The sequence below is a fragment of the Poecilia latipinna genome, unplaced genomic scaffold (genome assembly GCF_001443285.1).
Source record: "Poecilia latipinna isolate Pla-1442-1.1 unplaced genomic scaffold, P_latipinna-1.0 Scaffold934, whole genome shotgun sequence".
Lineage (NCBI taxonomy): Eukaryota > Metazoa > Chordata > Actinopteri > Cyprinodontiformes > Poeciliidae > Poecilia > Poecilia latipinna.
The window spans coordinates 338,794-348,312 of NW_015113550.1; the positions used below are offsets into that span (position 1 = coordinate 338,794).

General features: G+C 38.2%; 1 protein-coding gene and 1 long non-coding RNA gene across 2 annotated transcripts; one reads left to right on the plus strand and one right to left on the minus strand.

The window, feature by feature from the left end:
* Window positions 1-3,500: 3,500 nt before the first annotated feature.
* On the minus strand, window positions 3,501-4,731 carry LOC106957760 (uncharacterized). Its single transcript, XR_001427021.1, has 2 exons — window positions 4,638-4,731; window positions 3,501-3,722 (listed from the first exon to the last, which is right to left on the minus strand). It is a non-coding gene; the product is annotated as an uncharacterized LOC106957760 (long non-coding RNA).
* A 459-nt stretch (window positions 4,732-5,190) lies between these two features.
* On the plus strand, window positions 5,191-7,032 carry foxe1 (forkhead box E1). The gene is made up of 2 exons (XM_015049210.1): window positions 5,191-5,338; window positions 5,422-7,032. Exon 2 carries the CDS (start codon window positions 5,459-5,461, stop codon window positions 6,566-6,568), a length of 1,110 nt encoding a protein of 369 aa, XP_014904696.1. The 5' UTR covers window positions 5,191-5,338; window positions 5,422-5,458; the 3' UTR covers window positions 6,569-7,032.
* The last annotated feature ends 2,487 nt before the right edge of the window (window positions 7,033-9,519 follow it).

Consider the following 9,519-nt stretch of genomic DNA (forward strand, 5'->3'; position numbering starts at 1 on the left):
TAATATTAAAACGTATTTATTTTACTCTCTTAATCCAAGATATTTGCTTCTGCAATAAAAATTTATTTTAAGGCTTTTAAACGTTTCGGTATTATCGCCAAGAAACATGACAACATGTGAGAGTCAACAAACTTTTATTGTAGCACTGAAGACAAATTTTGGAAATTTGTTTTCACTTTCTCTGTTAAATCTTTGTGCATGTGGCTTACATTTTCCAAAATCAGCAAAGTATTAAATTTGGTCTAAAGGAATGTTTGTGAGTAAAAAGTGACTGTTTACTAACTGATAATATAAAAGGTTCAGTCTTGATAGCAATTTGCTGTTTGCTGATCATTTCTTTATAAAATCACTAAATCAGGGTTTGCTGTGGTGGTGTAGGGGTTAAGCACAACCCACATATGGAGGCCTTAAGTCTTCGACGCAGCTGTCGCAGGTTCGATTCCCAGCCTTGGCGACCTTTGCTGCATGTCTTCCCCCCTCTCTCATTACCCAATTTCCTGTCAATTAGCTATCAAATAAAGGCCACTAGAGCCAAAAAAAAATCACTAAATCGAGTGATTTAGCATCACTCGATTTAGTGATGCTAAATTGAGCTCTTTCTGCTCGATTTAGCATCACTATAAGGCTAATCTGGTGGTTACTTTTTGGATTACCCAATTAATCACTGGACACAGTGAATATGTTGAATTCATAACAACATAGCTTAAAATTGTTTTAAAGTGTCATCACAGTTTTATGGGCAACATTATAAAACAGACATTTTGACAATAATAATTTTGTAGCCAAAATAATTCAGGCCTGACAATTAATTGATTAATCAGACCAAAAAACTTAACACTGAAGATTTTTTATTTAACCACATAAGCTTTTTCTATACAATATTGAAAACACCAAAAAAATGCAAAAGAACATATAATTTAATGTCTTTCTTTAAGAAAAACATTTTATTGCTTAAGATGCAATAACAGCTTTCCTTTAGTGAACGCTTGATCATTTTTAGCAGCTAACATCCTTGTAACATCAATGCTCAGCTCTTTCTGATCGATTTAGCATCACTATAAGGCTAATCTGGTGGCTACTTTTTGGATTACCCAATTAATAATTGGACAGCGAATGGTGCTAAATGTGAGGAGTTTCCTTTTGTTTTTTTACAGAATTTGAACCAGGTGAAGCTAAAACTGGTACTTAAGAAGTTTTAGGTAGAACATTTTTACAAGGAAGGGTTTTTTTTTGTCTTAAATTGATATTTGTTTTGTACAGATTTGGTTTAATTACTGCTCTGAGTATGTTGTTCTTTCATCATATTGTCTTTATTGAGTCTATGTCCTCCAGTTATAAATTAGTTGACTATTATTTCCATAATTGATAAATCATAATTAATCTATCAGCCCAATAATGATTAATGTCTAAACTTGGCAGATTTAGAAATGAATCTAATATATTTAGCCTGACTGGAACATTTTGGAGCAGCCTGAGCTAAAGATTAGGGTGATGACAAGTAGGCCTTCCACCTTTAAAAACTTGGAACTCATCACCAAAGATAAATCAGGTTGCAAAACATTGCTCAGAAATTGCGAGAAGGGCCTGCTTGCTGTGTTGCCATTTAAAAGTTTTTCACTGATGAAGAATTTGTTTTATGCGCCATTCTTTTGATAAAAAGTAAATAAAACAGGGTGAATTTTGTGTTTTTTTCATAAACTGTTCCTCCATTTCCTCTTTAAACATTCTTAATAGGCCATATGAGTAAGCTTGGTCCAAACTGATTTTTTTTAGTATGAGATTCTAGGTGAAAGTAATGAAATAGTGAATGTAAAATCCCTTAGATCTGACCTTTTACACACATTTAGCTTGATTTCCCTGGTGACTTTGAAAATGGCCTTAAATTAGTCACAACCTTTTACTTCACTTCAAAATATAAATGTTTTATGGCCTGAAGTGCTCAGAATCATTCCTCCTACACTCCCTCTTCAGTCATTATGTTTCAGAGCTCAGTATTAAAGGTTGTGAAACCATTTTCTTAACCTCCTGAGAGATCGGTAAACTTCTGAATAAGGTTAGATCCTTAATTACCAAAGATCTCAGAATTAGGAACAATTTTTAGAATGTTTTCTATTTGTTTGCTTTGTGCTGACATTAGTTTGATAAATAATAGGGCAGAACTTGTTGATTTTGCGTCATTCATTACAAGAAACTTTGACATTACAATGAGATATAAAACGAGAAACTTTCACGTGTTAAAATGTTTCAATTAATCACTTGATTTATGTTTTGAACATACAAAAGTTCCAAGCGGAACCTTTGTTTTTGGGTTCCTGGTACACCAGTAAATCTTATGCACAAGCGACATCTGCAAACGGCAGCGATGGCCGACACTTCTCTCGACCCACTGAGGGTTAATGTCTGCTGCGAAAAACGATCTGATTTAACGCTGGAAAAGACTGTTGTGTTGAAGTTCAGCTAAACGGACTTAGCCTATCAGTGATGAAATTCGAGACTAAAATAGCATCTCAATGCTAAGCATGTAGCAACAGATGCCCTCAGTGCTAACGTTAGCATCCACAAACCAGCAATGAGATCCAATCTGAAGGTTGAGTAACCTAAATAACAGATTAAAAACAATAAATCTGTTTATTTTTGTGTTTGCATGTTTATTTATTCAATAATTTAGCTAGTAAAGGATTTTGAATTAAAAATGTTGTTTAATTTGATTAAAATGCAATTAATACCTGCAATTAACTCGATTTAAGAATATTTAATAGAGTCCTACCACTAATAAATAATAAATATAATTATTTGTTACACAACCAATTCCTGGTGGGGATTTTATTTCCATAAAATCTCACATAAACATTAATCTCAGAGATTTGCAGAATTCTTCAAAATTACATCAAGAATCATTCAAAGAGATATAAAAATCATTCCTTTTAGATTTTTATACCAATTATTTTTTTATAACAATATTGTTTAGAACAACTAATCAAATGCTACGGCAACATCCTCTGAGCTAAAAATAATCATGATAAGGATTAAGTTGAAGATTAAGATAAACATCAATAAGTCCTGCATGATTTTTATTTAAAAACAGATTAAACTGGGATTATTTAAACGAAATAATGCATTTTGGCTTCCTTTGACCTGTTTCTTAAAGAGGACAAAGAGTACATTTAAACTGGTTTGTAAATCCTCGTGTTAACCCTAAGAAGCTCCGTTTTTCACCACGTACCACACCTTAGCCTCCACTTAGCTCCAGCCGAGGATCGCCACATCCGCAGCTCTTCCCGCAGGACTAAACCTTTCATCGGGCTGCTTGTCTAAGCAAACCTACGAGCTTTTCCCGTCCGCGACGCTCCGGCTCTGACACATCCCTGCAGCTTAACCCGGCCTGGTGCCGAGCAGCAGGACTTTGCTGCTGTGTTTGGTTTAGAGATTAAGCCGGTGAACCTAAGGACTTCATATCAACACTTTCAGTTTACAAGTTTAAACCTACAAAATTCACGGAAGAGGATAAAATAATTTATTACTCTGATCTTTGAATGCATTAAAAATTATGTGATCCAGCTCCACGGGGTGATTTCCATGCAAAGCGTTGCTTTTTTCCCCTCGTTCTTTCAGGTTGTGTCCAGGCTTTATGATGATGGTCTATATTTTGCATGCTGAAATCACTGGAGGGCCTTTGTCTGCAGAGAATTTACATCTCTTAACACAGCTGGCTTGTCCAACCACTGGCACAAAACAAACAAGGAAGCTCGATAGAAAAACAACTCATTGGTTAAGTTACCACTAAAGAGGTGTTTTAGAGTTAAACGTCCAAACAACGTGGCGCATTTTAGACATTTCTAAATAAGCTGAGGTTGGCTTTGAAGGGAACATTTGAATATAAAGAGGAAACTATATTTGCTTTAGACAGTTTGGAGTAATTTAACTTAAAAGCTGACAGAATAACTGGTGATTTGCAGGTAAACGTGTATAAAAAAAGGCCATTAAAAGCTGGAAATTTATAAACTGTTACAGAATTTGTGATGCAATCAGAAAAAACACAACTGTGTGCAAATTCTGCAAAGTAAAAAATAATAACAACAACAACAACAACAAAAAAAAAAACATTTCTAAAACTAACTTTTTCACACAAAAAATTCTCAACCAAACTGCCAAAACCTTTAAATAAATTCAGGAACAGTATCTAGTTGTAATGATAAACTTTCACCTTATAATGGGATATAGAACATGTCATAATGAGATTTATATCTTATTATAACCGAAATATCTTCTCATTTACAAAAGAAAGACTGAGTAGATCAGAAACAGTTCTTCAGATTTTTAAGTGTCATCTAGAAAAGTTTTTATATAAAGATGTGGTTTGTTAAAAGAAACTGTTGAGAAACTTCCATGTTAAAATATAATTCAGAAATTCCTTGTTTTATTGAGTTCTAAATCACGTTAGAACATTAAAGTTTTTAGTTTTAAATCTTAATGTGAAAGTTTCTCATTTTATCCTGTTATAACCAGAAGGTTTCTTGTTTTAATGAGCTAAAACTCTTCTTCATAAAATAAGAAAGTTTCTCATTTTAAGGGGTTTTGCATCTTGTTATAACGAGAAAGTTACTCATTTTAAATCTTGCTATACCGACTCAGCTCACCTGATGTTTGTCCCTCTCTGTGCACCTTGGAAACCTTCCAAACCAGCTAAGTGGTGGCAGCATCATGCTGGACAATACTGTTAGGAAAACCTGTAAGAAGCAACAGGACAACCACTTTAAACATACAGACAGAACAAAAATGGAACAGTTTAAATCAAAGTATATTCAGGTGTTAGAATTGCCTAGTAAAAGTCCAGATCTAAATATAAATGAGAATCAATCCCAAGGCTTTAAAATTACCCATCAAAGTTGCTCTCCATCTGATCTGACTGAGATTGACCCAATGAAAGGGTGAAACATTTTGTCGAAACAAAGTAAAGACTCATGGAGAGGTTGAATAAAAAATACACACCACACTTTTCAGACAGAGATAGATGAAAAAGCAAAACCCCATTTATAAAAAAAATATTCAAAAAAAGCATGGAGACTCTTGGCAAACGTGAACAACAGACCCTCATGAACCTGAAGCTCAGGTATGCAGGGAGCATGTGATGCTCTGGGGGCGTGGCCCTACAGGTAAAACACTCTCCAGGTAACTAAGTGACTCATTCTTTCTCACACCTTAAAGCAAATGGCACCTTCACAGCTCACCTCTCACTGCAGCTGACAGCGAGACAGGAAAACAAGACGCTCTTATCTTTTAACAGAGGAAATTTACTCGTCTTGCAGGGGAAGATCTGCTGGTTTTGGACTCAGAGACAGTAGGTTTTTGTTGTTTTTAAGTTTTTTGGCAGATGTCTGGTTTTGCCCTGCCCCAGAAATAATTTGGTTACTTGCTCCTAAAGAGGACCTCTTCCGAATCACTTGTTGGGGGTTTTGCGATGACAATGCCGGTGGTCAAAGTGGAGAAAGAGTCTCCGGCGGACTCCGGGTTGCCGTCCTCCAACCCTTCTCCGCAGACGGAGGATCAGCAGCCGCGCGGCAGGAGGAGGAAGAGACCTCTGCAGAGGGGGAAACCGCCGTACAGCTACATCGCTCTCATCTCCATGGCCATCGCCAACTCCCCCGACCGCAAGCTGACGCTGGGGGGGATCTACAAGTTCATCACCGAGCGGTTCCCCTTCTACAGAGACAACTCCAAGAAGTGGCAGAACTCCATCCGCCACAACCTGACGCTGAACGACTGCTTCATCAAGATCCCGCGGGAACCCGGGCGACCCGGGAAGGGCAACTACTGGGCACTGGACCCCAACGCAGAGGACATGTTTGAGAGCGGCAGCTTCCTGAGGCGCAGGAAGAGGTTCAAGCGCTGCGACCTCAGCACCTACGCCGCGTATGTTCACGAGACGCCGGTTTTCTCCCCGGTCCAGATCACCAGGTCAGCGGCGTACTCTGGTTCTGTGTACCCCAATATGGCGGTCAACCCTGCATACGGCCAGCAGCTGCCCTCTGCCGCCTACTACCCCTCATCATCGCCGCCTGGGTTCGCACACAGCCAGACCCGTATGTTTAGCATCAATAACATCATCGGACATCCGGCGTCAGCCGGCATGCTGGCGGGTCAGGGTGCGGAGATGATGCAGCAGCCGGGCCGCAGCTTCAGTCCGGAGGGGCTGCCTAACGGGTCCGCCGCCTGCAGCTTGGGAACGCCGGGGTTCCAGGGTCAGCCGTGCGGGGGAGCGGTGCCGCCCCGCTCCGCGACGCACCCCGGGTTCACCTACTCCGGCCCGAATGGCCACCCGCACCACCACGCCCACCAGGGCTCCTACGGACAGGGTCACAGCCCGGGTTACGCTTCGGCAGGCAGGATCCACGCCGCGGCCCACGGCTCTGCAGAGACAGTGGACCATTACGGCCGGGCGTCTCCAGTGCAGCTTGGCTCTTTCTCCCAGTACAACAGCGCTGCGGCAGGTGCAGTTACCAACAGTGGGAGCTACCTGAGACACCCGTCGTATCCCGGGACGATGGACCGGTTTGTTCCCGCGATCTGAGCTGCTGAACCTCAATGTTGGCTCCAATCAGAAAGTGACATTCAAGCGCACAAACATGACTTGTTTTCTCTAAACTGAGCAGACTGAGATAAATGTGATTTTTTTTTCTTGCTTTTATTTTAAAAGCCCATCTTCTCATTCTGTAAGTTTTCACTCAAATATACCTTTTTCTCCCATTTTTTTGTCACAATGTGAACGGATAAAACACCGACAAGCCTGCTGAGCTTCAAAAACAGAATTTGTTATGTTCATATAAATTATTGTGCTTCATGGTTACTGGCTTTACACTAACAGGTTTGTTTGCAGAGGATTAATTGTAGAAAGAAAGTGTGCATGTCATTGTTTTTTTTGTTTTGTTTTGTTTTTAACAAAAATGTATATTTTGTTTGCTTTTTTGTAAATAAATTGATAGAGCACTTTTTCTTCGTGAATAAAAAACATTTATTTACTGGTAAACCATTGCACTTAAATTGTTCTCAAACGAAACAATTATTCGGGTTTCATTATATAAAGGGTGGAAAATATTTCTTATAGCAAATACTTATTAAAGTGGTAAATTAAAATCATTTATCCAGGTCCCAACTACCAAATTAAATAGAGAGAAGCATTATTTTTTTGTGTTGCTTCCTTCAGCGTCTCAGCTCAGCTGGTTTGAAGTGTCGTCTGGAGCCGCAGCTTTACCACTCACTGTGACCGGACTCCACTTTATCATGTCCAGACATCAGCTTAGCACTTCACTTCACTAATCAAGGAAATGAATTGACTTAGTAACTCGATATTTCATCCCGCAAAACCAACACGGAGCTCAGAAAACTCTTCCTCAGCCTGAGGATTTGACAAGACGAGACTCGCAGTGAAACGCTTCATTATCGTCCATTAAACCAGCTTTGTTGCTTAAATGCTTCATTTATTTACCTCTAAATGCGAGATTTTACGATTTTTGTATAAGATAAGATATATAGCTTATTTTATTAAGATCAGATATATGTTTCCATATTCTGGGCTTTTTTCGGTTACAATTCTTAGTTGGAAAGGAGGAACATGACAAGCCGCAATAATTTCACTCATTAAATGTAACAAAACCTAAAATTACCCAGTTATACAACTAGAAAACCAATAGAACCTGTAACTGTACATAGTACACACTGTGTAACAATATTGGGAGAAGGCTTGAGCAGAGCAATCATCCAACCTGAGCAAATATTTACCTACTGATTAACTACACCTTTACAAACTTCCACAGAAACCTACATGCAGGGGGAAAAAAAACCTGACGGACGAATGAGTTAAACAACCACGCAAAGTTTTAAAAAAGTGCAGTTACTTGGCTTTTTAGATACTTAAAGAGCATTTTTAATCATGCTCTCTGGCAAAACATGTTGACATATTTAATTTCTAGATTTTGTCACATTACCAACACAAACGTAAAAGGGATTTTCTGACACCTATATGAATGTAGGTAAATTAATGCATAGTTTACAAAAAAACAACAACCACAAATAAAATCTGTAAATGTGGAATGCACTTTCCATTCTCCCCATTTACTCTGACACCCTAATTAAAATGTACTGCAGTCGATTGCAAAGACTTGGAATCTGTGGCAAAGTTTTCAAACTTCAGACACTTTTTGTTTCAACTGCATGAGATTTATTTTTTTATTTTTTTGAAAAGAAGAATGTATAAAAACATTCAGTTGCAAGACGTCCAAAAGCTGGCAGACATTCCCCCAAAAACACTCGCAGCTTTAGCTGCGCGGAAAGTTGTTGATTCATGCAGGACGGGAATGCAAAAGCACCCAACACGTTTCAGGTTTTTACTTAGAAAAATGTTAGAAAGCATCTATTCTTTTTCTTTCACTTAAAATTTTGTGCCACCTGTGTCTGGCTATAATATGAAACCCACATGCTTCTGGTTGCAACATGATAAAACAAGGAAATGTTAAAGGAGTGTGAATACTTTTGCCTTTATTTATTACTACAAGAGTTATAATACATGAAAATCAGAAGTAGAGAGGTGTAGAAAGTAGAAATATGATGAAAATTTAATCTATAAGCATTATTTGTGCATCTCAGCTTTTAATATTCTACGTTTCCAATTGATATTTGGATTTTTTGTGGGTTTAAACTGAAATGCTTGGAAGCAGCTGTTTAAAAAGGATTTTCGGGGCATTTAAATTATGTTACAAATTAAAAACCAGATTATATTTAATTTTTTCTTTTTTTTTTAGAAAAGTTGAGTATGACATGCATTGCACTCAAAAAGAAAAATGCAAAGTTCTTGGTATAATTTAGTCCATATTCAAACCAGTGATTATGGACAATCATATGTAAATGATTCTTGTTGCAGAAAGCTGTTGTGTAAGAAGAGGAAGGAAAGAAAGGAAGGAGATGCAGCTGAAGAAGCATTTTGTCAGTCAGAAAAGCAACTTAGCTGGACAATTAGACTACCAAGTTTCATGCAAATCCATGATGTGAATCATATTAAATGTCAATTATGCTGCTTAATCCATGATGCATCACATGTCTGAAAACCGTCGCTTGGTGTTGACCACAAATTAAATTATTTATGTCTGTAGTGGTGGATTTAACATGAGCAATATGGCTCTCTGCCCAGGGCGGTGGCTGCCTGGAGGTTACAAAGCTAGATAATGAAAAGATATCAGCCAGTTGGGCCCAACCGGGGTTTCTGTTGCTTATTTGCATATAAAAACGATGGGAGTGAAAGTTGTTCCAACTCATTTTATGCAACTTTTTTGAAGGAGGGGTGCCCGCGTTCAGTCATGCAGAGCTCCCATCCTGAAACTTTTATATCCACAAATTAATGAGTCGATACCAGAGATCTGCAGAGATGCATGTCTAATTTCATTCAGATCAGTTGGAGCACAAAGACGAGTTTTTTTTTGTTTCAAATAAGCTAGTAATGTTTTTTTGAGGGCGTTTTCCTTTCACACC

Bases quoted from the DNA above. Each gene is read 5' to 3' on its own strand.
- foxe1 (XM_015049210.1), top strand. From the start codon at position 5,459: ATGACAATGCCGGTGGTCAAAGTGGAGAAAGAGTCTCCGGCGGACTCC.